This window comes from Phyllobates terribilis, unplaced genomic scaffold (assembly GCF_046119375.1).
Source record: "Phyllobates terribilis strain yellow unplaced genomic scaffold, ASM4611937v1 Scaffold_231__1_contigs__length_3143052, whole genome shotgun sequence".
NCBI lineage: Eukaryota > Metazoa > Chordata > Amphibia > Anura > Dendrobatidae > Phyllobates > Phyllobates terribilis.
The window spans coordinates 1,732,081-1,756,389 of record NW_027362991.1 but is presented as its reverse complement, the minus strand read 5'-3'; the positions used below and the strand labels follow the sequence as shown (position 1 = coordinate 1,756,389).

Genomic DNA, 24,309 nt, shown 5'->3' with positions numbered 1-24,309 from the left:
CGCCTATCTTCCCTACCAAATCTATCACAAAAAAAGACCTCACATTCAAGGTTCGAGTACTTAGATGATGTCAAGATTGGCCCAGGGTCTCCTGACCTGTACTTGACAGTCTCATAGGCATATATGAGGCTAAGTTCGGCAACCAGTCCAGACATCTTTCCCTATACTTGGACCATAAGTGTTGGTGTGTGTGATTCTAGAATTAGACCAGTAGAAGTTGCCGCCCGAGGCTGGGATTTGTGAGCATCTTCATTATCAATAAACCTTATTGAAATGTCGCTTATTTTCTTCTTGTGTAAAATCCTTTTAATGCTTTTTTTTTTTTTTAAGTTTCATTCTTTTCTGACATTACCTTTTTTTCTGTTTCTTTTCAGTCCAAACGCCGTGCGATGACCATAATGGAGGATGCTCCCATCTTTGCTTATTGTCACCAAGAGATCCCTTTTACAGCTGTGCCTGTCCAACCGGGGTGCAGCTGATGGATGATGGAAAATCGTGCAAAATAGGTAAAATATTCATTATTTCTGTTTTCTAACTTGATTACAAGAATGTGAAGTGGTTTGCGTCCCTTCATTGTTGGCAAGAAATTTGTTCAATGTTTCGGACGACTGTTCAAACGGGGAAATGTTTCTTATCTAAAATACTTTTAGAGGCAGTAGGCTTTTATATAATATGGTGCAGGCCTGTTCAATACAGTCTAGGAAGCAAAAGCGATGATCCATCAAGATTTTGGCTTTCTAAAATGTCAATTGTGGCCCCAGAATCCCTCCAGTTGGACCAAACAAACTTTGAAGACCATAGAAGTCCAATTTCAATCTAAGTTGAGCTTTAGTAGAACTGATGATTCCAATGTATGAACAGGTCTTTACATATTAATAAAATATATATTACATTGTGTGTGTGTACACAGTTCTTTGTACCAGAATGCTTGACAACCTCATCCTCATTGCCTGCTCTTCCTCAGTTTAGGTGCCTTGTATTAGTAGATCACACCTGGCTGTCAACACAAAATGACTGTTCAAACCAAACACAGGCACGTGGTGCACCCTTGGCATGACCAAAACTGTTCAGTGCACCTTCCCTCCTACTTGTTTTGCATACACCTCCGTCCCCTCTTCCTTCATGGAGAGTTTCAGTTTACAGGAGTCGGAAAAGGGAGGAGATGGATGGAAAAGAGCAGAAGGTAAGGTGCACTGAACTGTTTGGTCACTGCAAGGGTGCACTGAGTACCTGCACTTGGTTTGAACAGTTGATTTTGTGCTGACACTCTGTTTAAAGAACCTCACAGCTGTGGCTCATTTAGACAGTCCAAGCCCTGGACTGTTCTGAAGACAAAGTGGAACTTTTTCCTCTTTCTTTCTATTCCAGTAACTCTGTCCTTTTCCAGGTTTTCATCCACAACAGGTTCTCAATAGTTAACTCTAATTTGTTAGGGTGTTTTATGGTGTTTTTTTTTTTTTTTATTTTATTTTCATCTTGCGGTTCACCGTAATTTGTCCTTTCCCAATATACTTTTATCATGATGGCTGCAAAATCAAAAAAATCTACTATGTAATCTGTGAGTTATTAGATACACATACTTACAGTATTGTGAAATTAAAGAGGACCTTTCATTAGATTTATGCTGCCCAAACCAAAGGCTGCATTAATCGGAGCAGTCGTGAAGTACTGCAGCGTTTCAGAGAAAACTGTTTGTAAAGGCGACTGGCTACTGTAGGGAGTGACCTGCCCTAGGCCTCTCTGTGCCTCCCGCCCTAGGCCTCTCTGTGCCTCCCGCCCTAGGCCTCTCTGTGCCTCCCGCCCTAGGCCTCTCTGTGCCTCCCGCCCTAGGCCTCTCTGTGCCTCCCGCCCTAGGCCTCTCTGTGCCTCCCGCCCTAGGCCTCTCTGTGCCTCCCGCCCTAGGCCTCTCTGTGCCTCCCGCCCTAGGCCTCTCTGTGCCTCCCGCCCTAGGCCTCTCTGTGCCTCCCGCCCTAGGCCTCTCTGTGCCTCCCGCCCTAGGCCTCTCTGTGCCTCCCGCCCTAGGCCTCTCTGTGCCTCCCGCCCTAGGCCTCTCCCGCCCTAGGCCTCTCCGTGCCCCGTGCCCTCCCATGTGTTCACAGAGTAACCTATCAATCATTGGGAGCTGGTTGACAAAAGCCTTTGTTTTCTCCGAAACATTCCAGCGTTTCAGTAAACCATGCTTGGCCGCAATCACGCAGCCAGATTCTGATTCCTGCTGCCCATGGTTTGGGCAGCATGAATGCAAAAGGAATCTTTCAACACCATTTCATACTCCAAACTATTTATGTGCACACTTAGATTTTTCAATGACTCATCCAGCAATACCTTTACATGGCCAGTCTGTTCTTCCATTACTGAGAAATCAGCGTTTGAATTAATATGCTAAAGAGGCTGCAGAGCTATGGTAGATCTGAAACCTTAGTCACTCCAGTTCTATTCCTTGCTCAGGAGGAGGTGGCACTGGGCGGGACCTAGAGCTGGAGTGACAGAGGCTTCAGATCTACCATAGCTCTTCAGACTCATTTGTATGTCAATTCAAACACTGATCTCTCAGTAACGGAGGAACAGACTGGGATCGTCCATGTAAAGGTATTTCTGGACTTGTCTTTTAAAGGGCTACATGTCCATATAGTTTGTGGTGTGAAATCCTACTGAAAGGTTCCCTTTTTTAAAATGTATAGGCAATTTTTTTGTTTTCAGAAAAATAAAGCAATGTAAACCAGATTAAAAAAAAAAAGCAGCCAAAGTAAATAAATTCTAGTGGTACTTTGATAGAATTGACTCCAATATTTGAGAACTTGCCTTGTAAAGAACAGCAAAGTGTCTAGTTTTGGCTGCTGTCTGAAAAGATGGATGACTCAGATCATTGATTTGTCATTTTACTGTGATTTTTTTTTTTTATGGCAACTCTTGCTTTTTAGAGGTCTGTTTTAGCTCTAGATATCCGTTACCTTTTGTCTGCAGCTTAAATGCGCGGAACGGCCTTCTAATCCGCCACATTATACGGGTGCACCGAAAGTTGCCTAAAACTTGGAACAATAAGACCTTCCATTTAAACTTCCCTTTTCTCCCGTAGGTCAGAGGTCAGAAGATGACCTGAACCCATTAACGTAGATGTCTGTGAGCAGTAAACATTTGCTTTAGAAATCAAACAGCTAATTTTCTATGCCACGTCCAGCGAGACTTCTTGATCAAGGCCGTGGACAGCTCATTTACAAATGAACAGCTCCGTTGTGCAATGGGAATGGTTTGCAGTCATTTGTCAGTCTGTATAATTGCTCCAAAGCGGAGCCCCCCACCCCCCCCTTCCATAGTTGTCCGTAGCTACCCCCCTTAGAATTTACGGGCCCAGGCGAACTTGTCAGAGTGGCGTTTTTTTTGTCCACCAAAAATTTATGCGTACCTTCTGTGAAGCAAATGCCTTTTCTTGTTTTGTTTTTTTTCCTCCCCCCCCAATCTTTAAATTGGGCGAATGGAGTGACATTTTAAAAGAAAGCTTAACTTTTTACTTTACAGGCTGTACTTTTCTCACAGTCCCGGGGTAACATTCATTATATTCCTGGAGCATCAGACCAGCCCCTATGGGAACTGAAAAATTACTACATAGTCATCTCTCTCCATTTTTAACGCACTGTTTTGTATCTGCGTATTTTTTTTTGAGATCTTAACGCCCTGATTTTCAGGTAAAACACCAAACTTATTTTTTGTTTTGCTTGCTTATTTTTGTAAATAAATTTTCTTATGACAAATTTTTTTTTTAAACAAAGATTCTAAAACATTCTTAAACAGAAAAATGGCAATGTAGAATATGTGTATGTGTGTGTGTATATAATATAATATATATATGTGTATATATATATATATATATATATATATATATATATATATATACACATACATACATACATACATACATACATACATACATACATACATACATACAGTACAGACCAAAAGTTTGGACACACCTCATTTAAAGATTTTTCTGCATTTTCATGACTATGAAAATTGTACATTCACACTGAAGGCATCAAAACTATGAATTAACACATGTGGAATTATATACTTAACAAAAAAGTGTGAAACAGCTAAAAATATGTCTTATATTCTAGGTTCTTCAAAGTAGCCACCTTTTGCTTTGATGACTGCTTTGCACACTCTTGGCATTCTCTTGATGAGCTTCAAGAGGTAGTCACCGAAATGGTTTTCACTTCACAGGTGTGCCCTGTCAGGTTTAATAAGTGGGATTTCTTGCCTTATAAATAGGGTTGGGACCATCAGTTGTGTTGTGCATAAGTCTGGTGGAAACACAGCTGATAGTCCTACTGAATAGACTGTTAGCTGCTTTTTTCTTGCCATAATACAAATTCTAAGTAAAGAAAAACGAGTGGTCTTCATTACTTTAAGAAATGAAGGTCAGCCAGTGCGAAAAATTGGGAAAACTTTGAAAGTGTCCCCAAGTGAAGTTGCAAAAACCATCAAGCGCTACAAAGAAACTGGCTCACATGAGGACAACCCCAGGAAAGGAAGACCAAGAGTCACCTCTGCTTCTGAGGCTAAGTTTATCCGAGTCACCAGCCTCAGAAATCGCAGGTTAACAGCAGCTCAGATTAGAGACCAGGTCAATGCCACACAGAGTTCTAGCAGCAGACACATCTCTACAACAACTGTTAAGAGACTTTGTGCAGCAGGCCTTCATGGTAAAATAGCTTCTAGGAAACCACTGCTAAGGACAGGCAACAAGCAGAAGAGACTTGTTTGGGCTAAAGAACACAAGGAATGGACATTAGACCAGTGGAAATCTGCTTTGGTCTGATGAGTCCAAATTTGAGATCTTTGGTTCCAACCACAGTCTCTTTGGGCAACGCAGAAAAGGTGAACGGATGGACTCTACATTTCTGGTTCCCACCATGAAGCATGGAAGAGGAAGTGTGATGGTGTGGGGGTGCTTTACTGGTGACACTGTTGGGGATTTATTCAAAATTGAAGGCATACTGAACCAGCATGGGTACCACAGCATCTTACAGCGGCATGCTATTCCATCCGGTTTGCGTTTAGTTGGACCATCATTTATTTTTCAACAGGACAATGACCCCAAACACACCTCCAGGCTGTGTAAGGGCTATTTGACCAAGAGGGAGAATGATGGGGTGCTACGCCAGATGACCTGGCCTCCACAATCACCAGACCTGAACCCAATCGAGATGGCTTGGGGTGAGCTGGACCGCAGAGTGAAGGCAAAAGGGCTAACAAGTGCTAAGCATCTCTGGGAACTCCTTCAAGATTGTTGGAAGACCATTTCTGATGACTATCTCTTGAAGCTCATCAAGAGAATGGCAAGTGTGCGCAAAGCAGTCATCAAAACAAAAGGTGGCTACCTTGAAGAACCTAGAATATAAGACATATTTTCAGTTGTTTCACACTTTTTTGTTAACTATATAATTCCACATGTGTTAATTCATAGTTTTGATGCCTTTAGTGTGAATGTACAATTTTTATAGTCATGAAAAATCTTTAAATGAGGTGTGTCCAAACTTTTGGTATGTATGTGTGTATGTATGTATGTATGTATGTATGTATGTATGTATGTATGTATGTATATTATGCTAATTTTCTTATTACTTAAATATTCATATTTGTTTAGTAATAAATGTTCCCATCAACGCCACAGCTACAAACATTCATATGTTGGGTCACCTTAGTTAAACTTGTAGAACATTATCAATGGTAAATCGCTGTTACAAAGGAATCACACAGGATCCTACAGTTGCTATATAATTTCCTGATCATGACCATAATGTCTTTTCCCACTGGGGAGATTACTTGAGCTGCCTGTTTGTACATTTGGTATTTGGCAGCACAAGCACTTAGCTTTGTAAACAAAGAACAGAACCATATTAAAAAGGATGTGTCAGAAGTGGCCGCCTTTTACTCTTGCTTTATTCCTGCTGTTCCCTTGAGTATTCAGTTTTTTGTATTTTTAAAATCCACCATACGGTTCCAGAGATATGGGACTTTTTGAGTGGGATGTAGATCACAGGATCCTCAGGGGCGTGTATTTAGGCTGTTTTGCTTAATTAGCATGTGAAGCCACGCCTCCTTGTAATGACCATAAAAAGTAGCACTAAATAAAACGGCCCATATCTATGGGACCATATGGCAGATTTAAAAAAAAACAAAAAACTAAATACTCAGGGGAATAGCTGGAATAAAGTAAGGGAGATTAAAAAAAACAAAAGTAGAATACTCCAGAGGAGCAGCGGGGGAAAAAAAAATGACAGTCTACTTTTGCTCCGGTCGGTCTCATGATCTTGTATACAGCTCTGCAGAATGTGATGGCGCTATTTCAGCAACGTAAAAACCTTTAAATCAGGGAATCCCTAGTTGTGCAGCTCAGCTGTCTGCCATTCCTCCGTCCTCTGCAGGACCATGGTGTCGGTAATTGTCTGGGCTCCAGGTTTATTACTTTATCTAAACTATTGTGTTAATAATTTGACCACCAGTTTCCACAGACTGCTCGGTGCTGTATATGTACGGAGTGACTGCATCGGATGGATTTCAGCTCGGATTTCAAACACTTGGAATACTTTTTGTAAACAGGCCCCGGGCGAATGTGTCGTGTCTGGGAATGTGCTTCACTTCCTTTTACCGGAGTGATTTGAGTTCGGCAAATAGAATATATGTATCAATCATAACTTCTGCATTACGTGTGAAGATCTCCCTGCCTATTATCGAAGACCTTTTCCACATTCACAAGAATTTTTGTTTTCTTCTGCAGCCTTTACTATATAAGGCTCTGAGCCGTCCGTCCGCTCTTAATAAGGGTCTACAATAATTTCACCGGAAATGTGTCTTCAGAAAATGACATTTTTACCATTCACTGTTAAGTATTCTGCAGGTCACAATACGGCTAGCCAAATACGAAGAGACTTAACTTTGTTTTTCCATTGATAAATTCTTATTTTTATTTTTTTTTTGTGGGAGGAAGCTAGGGGACTAAAATAAAACCCAAAACAGTAATTCTTGTTTTGTTTTTTTCTCGCAATATTTATTATATGTGATAATGTGATGTTTTAAGTGTGAACATTTACGGATTGGTCAGTCTTTTTTTTTTTTTTTTTTTTTTTTTTTTTTTTGATATTTTAATCAATTTTTTTTTCCACTCCCCCTTTTGTAGTCCAGAACCTGCAATCACTTCATCACTGTATTGTCATTTTATTGATCTCCTATTAGGCTTATACTTAAGGGTAATGTCATTAGAAAATGACCTACTGATTAAAGGGGTTGTCAGCTACTTGGACATCCTTTTCTTAAATCCCCATGTGAAAAACAAAACAAAGCAAAAAAGCGTGTGCTCGCCTCCCGCACCAACGCTCTTCTTTGATGTTGGTGTTTAGCCTCCAGATACTTTCTGGACAATATTAGACTGCAGAGCTCACACTTCCCTTTTCCAATTTTCCTTGGAGGGGTCTGCAGCGCTCGTGTGGTATAAACAATGTCATGTGAGTATTACACGTTCTGTATTTGCTGCTATATAGATCTATATTCAATTTCCTGACACAATCATCTTTGGTTTTAGATTAGATGGTTTGACAATTTCCATATTCCCACTTAAAGTATCTAAACAATATTTTATCCTGTAGTGACGGCTTCGCCAGAAAACCCGCAGCTTCTGTAGTTTTATGAATGAAGCATTGAAAATGGCCTCGTCGCTGGTCCTTGATGATTTTATTGATGTCCCTTTTCATGTTCTCCTTGTGTTTCATGTGCTGTTTTAGGCTTGTGATCATTAAACACCAACTGCTTCCTTCCCAATATTGCAGCAGTATATTTTATCTTTGAGATCTGCACTCTAATGAGGAAATGCATGAATATAGCCAGAATAAATGCCGACTGTGACCCCGACCCCACGCAAGATGCCGACTGTGACCCCGACCCCACGCAAGATGCCGACTGTGACCCCGACCCCACGCAAGATGCCGACTGTGACCCCGACCCCACGCAAGATGCCGACTGTGACCCCGACCCCACGCAAGATGCCGACTGTGACCCCCGACCCCACGCAAGATGCCGACTGTGACCCCCGACCCCACGCAAGATGCCGACTGTGACCCCCGACCCCACGCAAGATGCCGACTGTGACCCCCGACCCCACGCAAGATGCCGACTGTGACCCCCGACCCCACGCAAGATGCCGACTGTGACCCCTTGATAATGAATTAGTTGCATCTTAATGCAGTAGATTCTTTTAGTGACGTGTACCTTTTAATAAATTTGCCACAACTTCTGTGAGCCATTGTAAGAAATGTACTTTATTAATGGGCGTATATTTTGATAAATTTGTCACATCCCCTTCACGGCTAAGTTCTGGCCACTCTTCAAAAAATGTAGTGGACCTTGGTGGGAACTCGTGAAGGTCCGAAAGTTTTTGAACCACTACGAGTTGCACGAACTTTTTGCAACGTTCCTAACCGTTTTACACCTGAATTCTGGCCAAAGCCGATGGATCAAGGCCTTTATATCTAAAGGTTTCCCACCAAAAATTAGGATCTGGGTAAAAAAAAAATTTGTAACCCTGAAGCGGGATACAGGATTTTACAAAAAATAGCACCACCTTCACCACTCGGAAACAATTGTTTTTGATGGCAGCACTTAGACATTGAACGGAAACATAATTAGATAGCCCAAATGTCAAAAGAGAGGTGTATCTAAGTGGGGGAAAAACATCCCCCCAAACACCCTCCTATACCGACTCAAGAACAACAGAGTCATCATGGCTTAGAAAAAAGTGTACATATTTTATTGAAGCATTCATTTAAAAATATATAACTCCAACAAAGCACAAAAAGCAAGGTAGACAATGAAATATCCGATCCAGCCAGAAAAAAGCCTGCCCTAATATTAAATATTTGATCAAATTTGCATAGATTTACAGATAGAAAATAGTTGGGGCATCAAACCAAAAAAAATGCAAGTATATGGGAAGACACATGAGAAAACATGAAAAAGCACTGTACCAAAAAATTCCTGACCAAAATCGTAAAAGAGTCTTTTGTATAATTATAATTGGATCAAATACATAATAATGTCAGGATTAAATGGGTAATACTTAGGCTGACCATATGGTGGTGTACTTTAAAGTGCATTACTGACAGGCAGTCAGACCAAACCAATCGAATAAAGTGCAATGTGCATGTTTCCAGTGCTAACAGATTTTAGCAAATAGCAATCTATTTTAAACAGGATACCCCAAAAGGCAAAAATGAGGGAAGGTAACCTCTCATAACTAAATGTCTTAATGACAACGGAAATTCATCATGAATGGTCGACCCTGAGAGGACTGGTGTACTTACCAGTAATGGCAGGCTGAAGTGGTCGGACAAGGATAAAGAATGCGTCCCCGACGCGCGTTTCGCGGCAACTAGGGCCGCTTTCTCAAGGGGCAGTGGTATTGCTGGGGATGAAGGACCTTTTCAAACCATTCGCGCCGATCACGTGAGCGCTCACGTGACCGGTGACGTGTGTAAAGGGGGCCGTGTGCGGGTGTCTCCGAGACGTTAAGCCGGCGCATGCGCCTTCCAAATCCTGCGTGAGGCGCCGCCTCCAAGTCGTCAGGAGCCACCGCGCACGCCGCAAGGAATGCGGAAGTGCCCGACCGCGCGCGGACGCCATGTAGACAACCGGGGGCGTGCCCGACCACAGGAGGGCCGGCGCATGCGCACCACGTCGCGGGACAGCAGCACTAGCTCCGGGGCAACACATAAGTGAAAAAGGAGAGGGGAACATCATAAAGAACATCAGGTATATAACACAGATTAAACAAAGGAAGGGAAGCAGGAAATACATTTAAAACATAATATCAATTGTGAATCGACCATCAGAGAGTCCTTTTTCTTAGCCCCTCGCTTTCTCATTCTTCATGTGGAATATCCGTCATCACGCGGTTATTAAGAATGGATAAGGAATGGTCCAAAACGGTGCAAAGTGAAAAAGTTGTTACTTTGTCTATGAAGGAACTAGAAAAATAACCAAATTAAAATCATAAAATCAAAGTGCCAATTAAAAATAAAAAATAACAGTAAACCCCAGGTTAAACAAATGTGTCCCTCGGGCACCATGAGGGTGGATGAGGGGGTTCACCATGTAGTATAGGATCAAACTACTCATATTGTCATATCATAAAAAGGAGGAGAAGGAGAAAGCACGGGGTGACATTGTCCCAAGCGTCACTATCCACTTGGCCTCTACTTGCGCCAGAATTTTTCTGACATTGCCACCCCGCGCGCCCAAATGTATCACATCTATCCCCCGCACCTTAAGACAGCTAGGATCGCAGTTGTGGACAGCCCTAAAGTGCCTGGGAATACTCTTGAGTTCATCTATGTCGGCCGCCGTCCTGGCCGCGCCAATGTCGCGCACATGCTCACGCACACGTATTCTCAGCTCCCTGGATGTTAAGCCAATGTAAATTAGAGGGCAATCGCACACAGCATAATAAATGACGTTGTTAGTGCCACACGAAATAGTGTTTTATTTTAAATTCTTTTTTGCCATCTGAGGACGTGAACGTGTTGCTGCGCGTGACATTGGCACAGGCAAGACACCGGCCGCAGGGAAATGTCCCAAGAGTAGGTCCATGAGAGCCAAAAGGATTCGGCCGCATTGGAGTATAGTGACTAGAGACTAGCAGATCTTTTAAATTTTTGGCCCGTCTCGGGGTCATGAGTGGGCGATCCCCAAGAACTGGTCCCAGGGAAGCATCAGTTGCCAAGATGTCCCAATGTTTGGTCATGATTTTCCTCATATTCTCCCACTCATGGTTATAATTTGAGATAAACCTAATCTTTACTTGTCCTGGTTCCACACCTTTAGTGATGTTAGAATATAATAGATTGTTACGTGGAGTCCACCTTGCTCTGTTGTATCCACGTTGCCTGAATCTATCCTTCAGATCCGCGGCCTGACATTCAAATTTAAGGTCAGAGGAGCAGATCCGTCTCGCCCTCAGGAACTGTCCGACCGGGACGGCCCTTATAGTTGCGGGATGGTGTGCTGTATCTGCGTGTATTAGGGCATTGACTGACGTTTATTTTCTAAAGATGTCGGTCTGGAGGCACCTCCCATCATCAACCTCCAGCGCGACATCCAAGAAATCAATTTTTGTAGTGTTAAATTTGTATGTCAGCCTAATGCCCCATGTATTCCGATTTAATTAGACCATAAATTCTTCGAGCTCCCGTACCGTCCCTCGCCAGAAAAACAAAACGTCGTCAATATAACGGAGCCAGCATAAAATCTGGTTAGCGGCCCCCGCGCCCTCATCGCCAGAAATATGCCTCTCCCAAGCGCCTAGGAAGAGGTTGGGGTACGAGGGCGCGCAGGCCGCCCCCATAGCTGTGCCCCGTTTCTGCAGATATACTGCATCCTTAAACAGAAAATAATTATGGGTCAGGACGAATTGCAGGAGCTCGACAATCAATCCACACAGAGGGCCGCCAAGGTCGGACGCCCCGAGGAAAAGGCGGACCGCCTCCAGACCAATAGTGTGCTCAATACAGGTGTACAGGCTTTCTACATCTGCTGTGACAAGTAGTACTCCTTCCTTCTGGCTGGATCGGATATTTCATTGTCTACCTTGGTTTTTGTGTTTTGTTTGAGTTATATATTTTTAAATGAATGCTTCAATAAAATATGTACACTTTTTTCTAAGCCATGATGACTCTGTTGTTCTCTCTTTAACTATTGAACGGAAACGGTAGATGTATTGGAAATTGGAGCATGTCAAGTATTTGCTTATTTTAGCAATAGTCATAAATGTAAAAGCTTTTAGAGAAGGCTTTACATTGATTTCAATGATCGGTGTGATAAGTTTTAATTGTCCTGCTGGGTAACTAGACACTTGCTGCCCAGATTTCTCCCATAGATGACAAACAATTGCTAGCGGCCCTCAGATGGAGGGGACTGTGTAATCAGCTTATTGTCAAGGTGGGATCATCTGCAGCACACAGTTGCTAAAGGCCCCCCATACATATTTAAAATTTGGACAGATAAAGTAGTTATTTTTGGTAGGAGTAGACATATCTAATGTGTATGGGCACCTCCCAACATTCCTCCAACATCAGTTTTAATATAGGAACAGGTAGTTTCTCGTCTGATTTTGATGTTCTTCAGGTAGATAAGTGGCTGAAAGAGGAGTCTGGTGGTGGCTTAGATCTATGTACCCATAGAGAACTCAATTGTTAGAAGACTTTGACATCTACAAGTTACTCGGTGTTGAAATTTGTGGTTCTTGATGTGGCCACCATCTTTTACAATGTGTATTTAACATGGGCTAACCGGCTTGTTTTTTTTCCTTTTCGTAACTATATACCTCATTCTATTAAGCATATCAGTAATAGTTGTCATATTCTTGTTCTAATGTCTCCTGCCGTTCCCGTCCCATTTAGTAATGTTGTCCCTAAACCATTGGTCATTTTATTGAAAGCCTATCCGTGGTTCTTGTAGGAGCTGATGATGTCCTGCTGCTTGCACGAAGGACCGATCTGCGGAGGATCTCCCTAGACATGCCAGATTTCACAGATATCGTGCTCCAAATCGATGATATAAGGCACGCCATTGCCATTGACTATGACCCAGTAGAAGGATACATCTATTGGACTGATGACGAGGTTCGAGCAATCCGTCGCGTCTATCTGGATGGTTCTGGAGCACAGACATTGGTGACCACCGAGATAAAGCATCCAGATGGAATAGCTGTTGACTGGGTGTCCCGAAATCTTTACTGGACGGACACAGGGACTGACCGTATTGAGGTGACCCGTCTTAATGGAACTTCAAGGAAAATCTTAATATCTGAAGATCTGGATGAACCAAGAGCCATTGTACTAAATCCACTAACTGGGTGAGTTCTTGTTTTTTTTTTTTGGAGATAAGCCTAACATGTTTTTGCTATATATTGTTACTTATTTGTAAAGGTCATTTTCTGCTTAATCAAGACCGGTGTTTTGTATGCTAGTCTTTGATCTAAGATGTCCTGGAATAACATGCCCCAAATACATCAACAGGCTTCTTGAATTTGGGCATCTTTCAGCTGCCATGTGCCAGTGTAAGGAATGCATTCCATTCGTGGACACACGTGGCATCAGCCATGGTGCATTTGTTGGGCCGCTATTTACCACATCCCCTTCCATGTTTCAAAAAGTTGGCAATGGCATAAAAAAACCAAACTCCAAATTTTTGCGCAACTGAGTTACGCAACCTTTCAAACTGCGTTAAAACCAACTTCTGGAGCAAACTGGTGGATCAGCCCCTAGACATTTTTACTTTTTCTTTCCAGAAGACCGGTCTAATATATTTTTATAATAATCATAGTAATATGTTTTGTATTTTTATTCTAGTTATATGTACTGGACGGATTGGGGTGGAAAACCAAAGATAGAGTCTGCTTACTTAGATGGGACAGAGAGGGTTGTTCTGGTTAATTCGTCTTTGGGTTGGCCTAATGGATTGGCTCTGGATCTTCAAGACGGAAAACTTTATTGGGGTGATGCCAAGACGGACAAAATAGAGGTAGGTAATGATTGGTATTTTTATCAGATGCAGGTGGATTACATTAGTTTTCATTGGTGAATACCTTTTTACAAATGTTTAAATTGATGTAAGAATGAGATAAACTGGTGTGTCCGCGCTGATGATGCATTTTGTATGTGTGTGTAATATCTATCTATGTGTGATAGATTATATATCTCACACATAGATAGATATTACGTACAGACCAAAAGTTTGGACACACCTTCTCATTTAAAGATTTTTCTGTATTTTCATGACTATGAAAATTGTACATTCACACTGAAGGCATCAAAACTATGAATTAACACATGTGGAATTATATACTTAACAAAAAAGTGTGAAACAACTGAAAATATGTCTTATATTCTAGGTTCTTCAAAGTAGCCACCTTTTGCTTTGATGACTGCTTTGCACACTCTTGGTATTCTCTTGATGAGCTTCAAGAGGTAGTCACCGGAAATGGTCTTCCAACAATCTTGAAGGAGTTCCCAGAGATGCTTAGCACTTGTTGGCCCTTTTGCCTTCACTCTGCGGTCCAGCTCACCCCAAACCATCTCGATTGGGTTCAGGTCTGGTGACTGTGGAGGCCAGGTCATCTGGCGTAGCACCCCATCACTCTCCTTCTTGGTCAAATAGCCCTTACACAGCCTGGAGGTGTGTTTGGCGTCATTGTCCTGTTGAAAAATAAATGATGGTCCAACTAAACGCAAACCGGATGGAGTAGCATGCCTCTGCAAGATGCTGTGGTAACCATGCTGGTTCAGTATGCCTTCAATTTTGAATAAATCCCCAACAGCGTCACCAGCAAAGCACCCCCACACCATCACACCTCCTCCTCCATGCTTCACGGTGGGAACCAGGCATGTAGAGTCCATCCGTTCACCATTTCTGCGTCGCACAAAGACACAGTGGTTGGAACCAAAGATCTCAAATTTGGACTCATCAGACCAAAGCACAGATTTCCACTGGTCTAATGTCCATTCCTTGTGTTCTTTAGCCCAAACAAGTCTCTTCTGCTTCATGCCTGTCCTTAGCAGTGGTTTTCTAGCAGCTATTTTACCATGAAGGCCTGCTGCACAAAGTCTCCTCTTAACAGTTGTTGTAGAGATGTGTCTGCTGCTAGAAAACTGTGTGGCATTGACCTGGTATCTAATCTGAGCTGCTGTTAACCTGCGATTTCTGAGGCTGGTGACTCGGATAAACTTATCCTCAGAAGCAGAGGTGACTCTTGGTCTTCCTTTCCTGGGGCGGTCCTCATGTGAGCCAGTTTCTTTGTAGCGCTTGATGGTTTTTGCAACTGCACTTGGGGGACACATTCAAAGTTTGCCCAATTTTTCGCACTGACTGACCTTCATTTCTTAAAGTAATGATGGCCACTCGTTTTTCTTTACTTAGCTGCTTTTTTCTTGCCATAGTCCTACTGAATAGACTGTTAGAATTTGTATTATCAGCTGTGTATCCACCAGACTTCCGCACAACACAACTGATGGTCCCAACCCCATTTATAAGGCAAGAAATCCACTTATTAAACCTGACAGGGCACACCTGTGAAGTGAAGACCATTTCCAGTGACTACCTCTTGAAGCTCATCAAGAGAATGCCAAGAGTGTGCAAAGCAGTCATCAAAGCAAAAGGTGGCTACTTTAAAGAACCTAGAATATAAGACATATTTTCAGTTGTTTTACACTTTTTTGTTAAGTATATAATTCCACATGTGTTAGTTCATAGTTTTGATGCCTTCAGTGTGAATGTACAATTTTCATAGTCATAAAAATACAGAAAAATCTTTAAATGAGAAGGTGTGTCCAAACTTTTGGTCTGTACTGTACATTTATTTATATTACAACACACACATTAAATAACTATTGGTCACACTCTTTCAGTCTTCGGCTATCGCTCACAACCTTTCCATACTGGTGCATTTTCAGTTAGACCGAGCATGCCTGTGTTCTCAGTAGGAAATGGAGAGAAAAGTCACTGCCAAATGGGTCTGGCAGGAGCTATCTCCCCAGGGATAGAAGGATTGGCTATAGAACATCCAACTGCTGATCCTTATATCTCCCAATATCTGCAATTGGGGGAGACTTCGGAGGCCCCCCCATTTATTGTCTGCCGTAATCGCCGGGTTCAGCCAACATGCATCTAATATATATGGTCTGCTGTAAATCCAGAGACCGTCTTATGCATCACAGAGCTGGTCTTCGATCCCCCTATCATTCGCTGCCTTCATATATGACTTTGTTATATATGGATATAAGGGATTTTTGAGGCTGTGGCGCTAAGGACCAAGTCCGGTAATAGCGACATTTTCTCCTCCACACATGTCTAAGAAAAGTTTTGTATAAGTTGAGCTGTGCAGCAGGCCGGTGAGGAGTATGTGCTGCTATGTGTAGAATTTCACGTCTCGCAGCTGCATCTGCAGCATTTAAGCTGGAGCACAAAGGGCTCAGTCTCTGCGCTCGGCCTATGGAGCCATTTGGCAACACTCGTCAAACGTTTGCGTGACAGCAGCCTATAGGACTTTTTTCCTGTAAATTTGGCACCCTGCGGTAACATTGTTCCGGGGCCTCTAAATGTCTTTGCTTGTCTGCTTGGCAGGCACTTGGGGAAAATGAGTCCGCTTTCTTCAACATATGTTTTTTTTCCAGCTTTTGTGAGTGAAGATTTATAGATCTGTATGTTAATTGGCAGAGATTCATGGTCAGTGAAATTCTGTGTGAGAACAAGTCTTGTCAGATGAGGAGCAATATCACGTCTGTGCTTTGAGGTTCTTTAATGGACGCACTGTAGATTAGTGGGGGATTACAAGAATCAAGCCGAGAGGGAAGCGGAGAGCTTGCCACAAGCACGCGCGGGGCATCCCTGCCTTATTGTGTGTTAGGTGATTAACCCATATGCCAAGAACAGCATGATCCATCGTCTCCTCTGGAGGCTAGATCCTGGTATGGAAGAGCCTAGTCATACCCTGTGATGGTGGCATGGGTGCTTGTGAACCCTTGTGCTTGCGTCACAGTTCTTAGGTCTACCATTTTTATTGTTAGATTTGGGTTATCAAAAGTGAACATTAATTACTTTGTCCACTTATTAAAAAAAAAGTGTTAAAGAAAAAACACACGCACACACCGTACTCCTCACTGGACCACATCCGTTCGTTTATACTGCGGCTGGGGTCCCCTGACTTTTTCCTGCCTTCCTCTTCTGGTCAGATCACCACTCCTATATTTCCATTTTAATGTAAATAACGCTAGGAGACCAGCAGCAAGGAAGATCATCAGGAGTTTAATAGGTGAGTTGATGGTGTTTTGTCTTGGTGGTGGTGTTGATGCTGGTGTATGTGTTTGGTGGTGTTGATGCTGGCAGCACTGGTGGTCTGTTGATGGCGGCGCTTATGGTGGCGCTGGTGTGTGTTGGTGGTTATAAAATGTTTCCTTCTTTCTCCACTTATAAACAACTATTTTCCCTACTACTGAATTCATAATCTACTCTGAAAAGCAGCTCAAAATGGTTTTGGACAAGGCAAGATACTCTGCATGCACAGGGTACTGCTCCTATTATACTCTATGGACAGGGGAGGATGGAAGCTATATGAGCTCTCCACACAGTGAGAGGCCAGGCTTACTCGGGCAAACTTTGCTGCAGCTTCTAGCAAGTGTTTAATTTTCATGCAGGATTCGCATCCACACCGCTCAGTACTGCTGTAAAATGTCCCCTGTGCTGCTGCTGCTTCTTTCTGTGTGCTGCAAAGAAAAAAGAGCTGGAATCCTTTGTTTGAACTGTGTATGGGGGACAATAATCTCCTAAGCTTTAAAGGGGTTGTCAACTACTGCCTAATATATTCTGGATTCTGGACCCCAACTAAAATAACATGGATATTCATTTCTCATAGCAGCACTCTTCCTGTGATGTCGGCGCCACAGCGGCTTTCTGTCAGTGGTGTGGGCGGAGTTATACACAGCTCGGCATTCTGAGCTATGCTAGATCTGCAGCAGAGAAAACTGTATTGTATCAAAATGACAGCAAGCAGCCCAGTAAGTGACACATTGCTGGACTCGGGGTCTCTGCCCCTACATTATGCTGCCCTTAGATTACACTGCAAAAACCTGGTGATAGATTCACTTTAATTATTACGCGCTAGGAGATTTTATGTTCACTTTCTGTCTTTATTATATTTTAGTGGTTTAATGTGTGAGCGTACTGAACGGTCTGCATGGTTTCGCAATTTTGGGCTCAGGAACAATTTTTTCCATATGCAAGTAACTACTACATCAATAACCACTGATGCATGAGTTGGTGTTAACCCCTTAATTATACTGTAAGGTGGAGATTTCACTCACTTTGTGAACTTCCAGCATTTTTTTTTTTTTTTTTTATTATCTCCATTACCAAAAATAGTCAACTTAGTACAGCACGGTTCTCTGATTGAATTAAGTACAAGTTTTTTTGGAGCTTATTTCCTCTTGCTATAAAGTTTTCATCACTCAACCTTCTTTCCATGTCGCCCCTGCACAAGACCCCCAGCAAGAGACATCAGGAAAAGTTTACATTGGCTGCTCTTTCTCCTACAGAGGCTGCAGAGGGGAAAATGTAGCAATACATGGGGCCTCTAAATGACCGTAACACATGGATGGATGGGGTCCGCCATGGTGAGATCCAACTGCTTGTTTTCAGTTCTCAACCTTTGCCCTAACTGGGCATCTCGATAGGGAGTTTCGAGTTAAGAAAACCATTTTTAAAGGCACTGTGTGTAATGAGATTTTGCAATTTTATCACACCTTTGTTCCCCTAAAGGACTGATTTTGTCAAGTGTGTTTTTTGTTTTTATTCCAAAGTATAAGATTATTAGAGTAAATTTCACTAAATTTATTGAAAGGCACACTTTGCTGAAAGTCAAAAAATTATTTTCACTGATACATCAAAGCTTTGAAAAGTTGCCAAGTTTTGAGACTTTTGGCATTTGCACGATTGTTTAGGCCCTGTTTAGCTGTGGCGTCCCTTACTGAAGTAAGATTTGTGGCATGGCGCCTTCTAGTGAATCAGGTACCTCCTGATTCCGACATGCCTCCTTATCAAGAACAGCGCGAACAACATCGGTCTTGATGAATCCGGGCCTCTTATGAGCAGGTGCAGAATGTGACAAAATTGCTGTGAAAACTGAAAATTTTGCAAAAATTTTGGACCTTTTTGAGCCATCAATTTACAACTTTTTAGGGCTTAATTTACATAAAAAACTGGTGCAAAGTGTTTAATAAATGGAGACCATTGAGTTTCTTTTAACTCTGTGGAAGGCAACGGTCAGTTGAAAGTTAAAATGGGAAAATTGTGCTGTAAAAAGTTTGTCGGGAGCCCTGCTTTTTTTTGTTCTTCATCTGTAAAAGTCATTTTGCTTTTTATAATGTTTGGAAGTTACCGGCACACATTCATTGTCGGAGTACACACTGACGACGAAGCCACTGATTCCATATTTTGATTAAGTAGCTCCTCACTGTGGGAAAATCGAGGTTTTCCTAATCCAGAGACAGACATTGCCTTTACTGTGCAATAAAAGCATAATGGAGCTTGAGCTCGGACTCATTAACGCCCCCTCTTCACTGCCATCTGTACTCTTCACTAGCACAAGTGGCTTTCACTTCAACTCAAATCTGACAAGTACTTTCTTCCCCTATTCAGGAGAGACCCTCAAAGGCAACTCCTTTTAAAATGGTTTTCTCTGTATTTCACCCTCTTTTCTGTGTACTTGACCTGCCTCAAACCATTGCTTCTGATGCCAAGGGTTTATAATGTGCCTCCTCCCGAACACCCTTTTTAGGGCTGCGCGAGGACGTTCCTAACGTGCAGACAACTTGTGCTTTGAGCTCCCGAAATTTACTTTTCACTTTCTTCTAATTATCAAAAGTCCACTTTTCCTTCGAAGACTTCTAAAGTCTAGTGGAGAAATGGTGGAACACAACCCCGTCATTGTGTAGACCTAAAAATAAAGGCTTCATTCTACTGGGACCTCCTCTCATTGTCAGTGTAACTTCAGTAGATGACCCTTTGGCCATATTTACAAAAGTTCTGGCCTTGTTTGAAGGGAAACTGGTTGAAGGTCATCATGGTCTATATACAATGCCCAGTAGAAGGCCAATAGAAAAGAGGCAATCTGCCTCTGATTAGGCAGGGTGCCACTTTGTGTCAATTTCGATTGTTTGGTCTCCTCATTTAGCGCCTATTCATATCGAAAATCTAGTTGATTTATGTATGTCAAAAGGAGTAGATCCTTTTACAAGACATTATGTAATAGAACATCAGATGCATATATTAGGACCATAATAAATACTATAATTTTATTGTTCTTCTCATCACTTATTGTTTAAAGTGGCTGTCCCAACTTTTTTAAATGTAATATTGAAAAGAATAAAAAAAAGTCTTTACTCCACTTACTACTTTCTACCTCTCTACTTACCATGCTTCTGTCCCCCACAGATCACTGTACTTCCTGCTCCAGCGATGATTTCCCGACAGACTTGTGAATGTTGCCGCCGGTGATCGGCAATAGTTGTCATCACTGCGGTCATTGATGGGCTGCAGTGGCCGCATGTCCATGTCGAGATGTCATCGCTGCAGCAGGAGCTACAGAGACTGGTGTGGAAACAGGACATATTGGAAATGGGACTGCAAAGGATCAGTAAAGTTTGTTTTGTTTTTTTTTATACCTTTTTGTAACCTTCTAGGTTAGACATCTAGATTAGTTTTTTCCATTTTGTAACCTAGGTTTGACACCTAGAATTTTTTTTCCATATTGTGACCTTCTGGGTTAGACACCTAGATTAGTTTTTTCCATTTTTGTAGCATTCTAGGTTAGACGCCTAGATTCTTTTTTTTGCACTTTGTAACCTTCTAGGTTCGACACCCAGAATTTTTTCCCATTTTTGTAACCTTCTAGGTTCGACACCTAGATTAGTTTTTTGCATTTTGTAACCTAGGTTCGACACCTAGAAATTTTTTTACTGTTTTGTCGCATTCTAGGTTAGACTCCTTGAATTTTTTTTTCTCTTTATTAAATTGCTGTTGCAGTGGTACTGTAGTATGGCATGGCCATCTTTGTGGTACAACAATGACTAGAGTCCACCAGAATGGGAGCACTGTCACCGAGTGGTTCTGGACTGGAGCTGTTCCTGGGCGAAAATATATACGTTCCATCTCCTTGTAAACGTATAATGTCATCAATATTGATCTACACTTTTTTAGTATTTGATATCGCAAAATGTTGCTTGAATAAAGTCATCGCCCCCCTATTATTCTTTAACGTGTCGGAATGAGATTTTCTCGCTCTGGATGATAGTCCCATCTTGCATAAATAGAAGGTTGCTAATAAATGCAGCTTTGCTTCTTTTTATGGTAGTTTTTTTTTGTTTTTTATGTTAAAATTTGCTTTTACAAGAGCAAAATGAAGGCCATTAACAGCGCTTTCACCGTTTGATATGTGCATGGACTAAAGATTGAGCAATACTCTTTGATGCTAATATGGCGCAACCCACTTTGATTGATGGCATCTGGTATTGTTTAGCATTTCTTTTTCTCGCAGCCCTGGGTGGATTTCTATCGGGAAAGGAGGCATGCTGGTATGTAAAGTCCAGTTGAAAGACCCTAATAGAGGGGCCGGAGTGAAAATACTGCCAAAATGAGAAATTCCCTTTTTGGCTGTAGATACGACTCTGCATGAAGGTTCTTCAGACATGTGATGGAAGGAGTTATAATGACTTTGGCTTGTTCTTGTCACTTTGGATTCTTCATTGAGTTTAGGATTTTTTTTTTTTTGTAGGAAAATTGTTCGGATTCCGATGAATGCCAGTTGGAGAAAAAACGAATTTTGTCACATAATTTTTCAAGTTGTTTCTTGTTAAATCATGTGGAAATTCTTTTAGGAGAGGGGTGTACAGTCTATATATAAAACCCATCAAGAATGGGATGGAGACTAACATGACTCTAGGATGCAGTGCCTCTAAATACCGGAATTTGTGCCGAAAAATTCATGCTGATCAGCTAGATTACGGGAGTTGATAAAAATTTTTACTATTTTTTATATTTGAATTTACTTTTTTTTTCTTAAGCAAATTATAAATGTCTTGACTGATAGTAGCAACAGATTTTTAAAGGTTACTGTTAAAGGCATGTTTAGCTGTACCCAAATCTTTGCGAATTTTTGGCCCAGTTTCTACTGCAAAAATCTGGTACTAGTTGCAGAACAAGTCCTTTTAAGGATATGTTCACACGGTGCCTTTTTCAGATGGACTCCAAAACGACATTGCTGTGCACATGTTCCCGACTAATGTCACTTTTTTAACCACTTCTAGATTCACAAACCCTTAAGCTGTTAAAATTGACAATCTCATTCTTCTGAGGGCTTTAGCTTGGAATCTGCTCCATCTATGTACTTAACAGTATAGAATAAGTCGCCAGCAGGGCCAGACTGGGTCAAAAAAGCAGTCCTGGCACACACACACAGACTAGCGTCTCCGCAAGAGAAATTGACATGCTGCGGTCTGGAAAGACGCGCCACATATCCGTGTCCGCAGGGGCACCGGATTTCTACGCAAGTGCGCTGCATGCAATCCGCAGCAATTACTGATCGTGTGCACGTACCCTAACACTCATTACCCCCGATCAGTGAATTTTGCTTTACTTTGTCGTGCCCCTCACTCTCCTAAAAGGAGTTATTTGAAGAGCCGCATGTGAATGGCGCCACAGTGCGTATGATCGGCCACAGCTCCATTTACATGGTGCTCTACAGAGCTCTGATTCTCGGGATCATGGGGGTCCCAACAGTCAGATCTCCAGTGATTGGATAGTTACCCCCTATCCAGAGGAGAAGGGATTACTTGGGATAATCAATTTAAACAGGTTTTACAATATTTATTTTTATTTGGCCGTAGTAATATTGAAAATACTACACCAATATTGACGCCTCTCCGACAACAGGACTAGAGAAGTGGTACTGTGCAGTGTATATACAGGACAGGAGAAGTGGTACTGTGCAGTGTATATACAGGACAGGAGAAGTGGTACTGTGCAGTGTATATACAGGACAGGAGAAGTGGTACTGTGCAGTGTATATACAGGACAGGAGAAGTGGTACTGTGCAGTGTATATACAGGACAGGAGAAGTGGTACTGTGCAGTGTATATATACAGGATAGGAGGAGTGGTACTGTGCAGTGTATATATACTGGACAGGAGGAGTGGTACTGTGCAGTGTATATATACTGGACAGGAGGAGTGGTACTGTGCAGTGTATATATACTGGACAGGAGGAGTGGTACTGTGCAGTCTATATATACTGGACAGGAGGAGTGGTACTGTGCAGTGTGTATATATACAAGACAGAAGGAGTGGTACTGTGCAGTGTGTATATATACAAGACAGAAGGAGTGGTACTGTGCAGTGTGTATATATACAAGACAGGAGGAGTGGTACTGCAGTGTGTATATATACAGGACAGGAGGAGTGGTACTGTGCAGTGTGTGTATATACAGGACAGGAGGAGTGGTACTGTGCAGTGTGTGTATACAGGACAGGAGGAGTGGTACTGTGCAGTGTATATATACAAGACAGGAGGAGTGGTACTGTGCAGTGTGTATATATACAAGACAGGAGGAGTGGTACTGTGCAGTGTGTATATATACAAGACAGGAGGAGTGGTACTGTGCAGTGTGTGTATATACAGGACAGGAGGAGTGGTACTGTGCAGTGTGTGTATATACAGGACAGGAGGAGTGGTACTGTGCAGTGTATATACAGTACAGACCAAAAGTTTGGACACACCTTCTCATTTAAAGATTTTTCTGTATTTTCATGACTATGAAAATTGTACATTCACACTGAAGGCATCAAAACTATGAATTAACACATGTGGAATTATATACTTAACAAAAAAGTGTGAAACAACTGAAAATATGTCTTATATTCTAGGTTCTTCAAAGTAGCCACCTTTTGCTTTAATGACTGCTTTGCACACTCTTGGCATTCTCTTGATGAGCTTCAAGAGGTAGTCACCGGAAATGGTTTTCACTTCACAGGTGTGGCCTGTCAGGTTTAATAAGTGGGATTTCTTGCCTTATAAATGGGGTTGGGACCATCAGTTATGTTGTGCAGAAGTCTGGTGTATACACAGCTGATAGTCCTACTAAATAGACTGTTAGAATTTGTATTATGGCAAGAAAAAAGCAGCTAAGTAAAGAAAAACGAGTGGCCATCATTACTTTAAGAAATGAAGGCCAGTCAGTCCGAAAAATTGGGAAAACTTTGAAAGTGTCCCCAAGTGCAGTTGCAAAAACCATCAAGCGCTTTAAAGAAACTGGCTCACATGAGGACCGCCCCAGGAAAGGAAGACCAAGAGTCACCTCTGCTTCTGAGGATAAGTTTATCCGAGTCACCAGCCTCAGAAATCGCAGGTTAACAGCAGCTCAGATTAGAGTCCAGGTCAATGCCACACAGAGTTCTAGCAGCAGACACGTCTCTTCAACAACTGTTAAGAGGAGACTTTGTGCAGCAGGCCTTCATGGTAAAATAGCTGCTAGGAAACCACTGCTAAGGACAGGCAACAAGCAGAAGAGACTTGTTTGGGCTAAAGAACACAAGGAATGGACATTAGACCAGTGGAAATCTGTGCTTTGGTCTGATGAGTCCAAATTTGAGATCTTTGGTTCCAACCACCGTGTCTTTGTGCGACACAGAAAAGGTGAACGGATGGACTCTACATGCC

The 24,309-nt window shown here is 42.1% G+C and overlaps 1 protein-coding gene across 1 annotated transcript in view; it reads left to right on the top strand.

The window, feature by feature from the left end:
- Positions 1-24,309, top strand: part of LOC141215222 (low-density lipoprotein receptor-related protein 5-like) — a 122,632-nt gene that overhangs the window by 46,354 nt on the left and 51,969 nt on the right. The window contains exons 5-7 of the mRNA XM_073665545.1: positions 375-506; positions 12,505-12,901; positions 13,398-13,569. Coding sequence (XP_073521646.1) covers positions 375-506; positions 12,505-12,901; positions 13,398-13,569 — 701 coding nt within the window. The remainder of the gene's footprint in view (positions 1-374; positions 507-12,504; positions 12,902-13,397; positions 13,570-24,309) is intronic.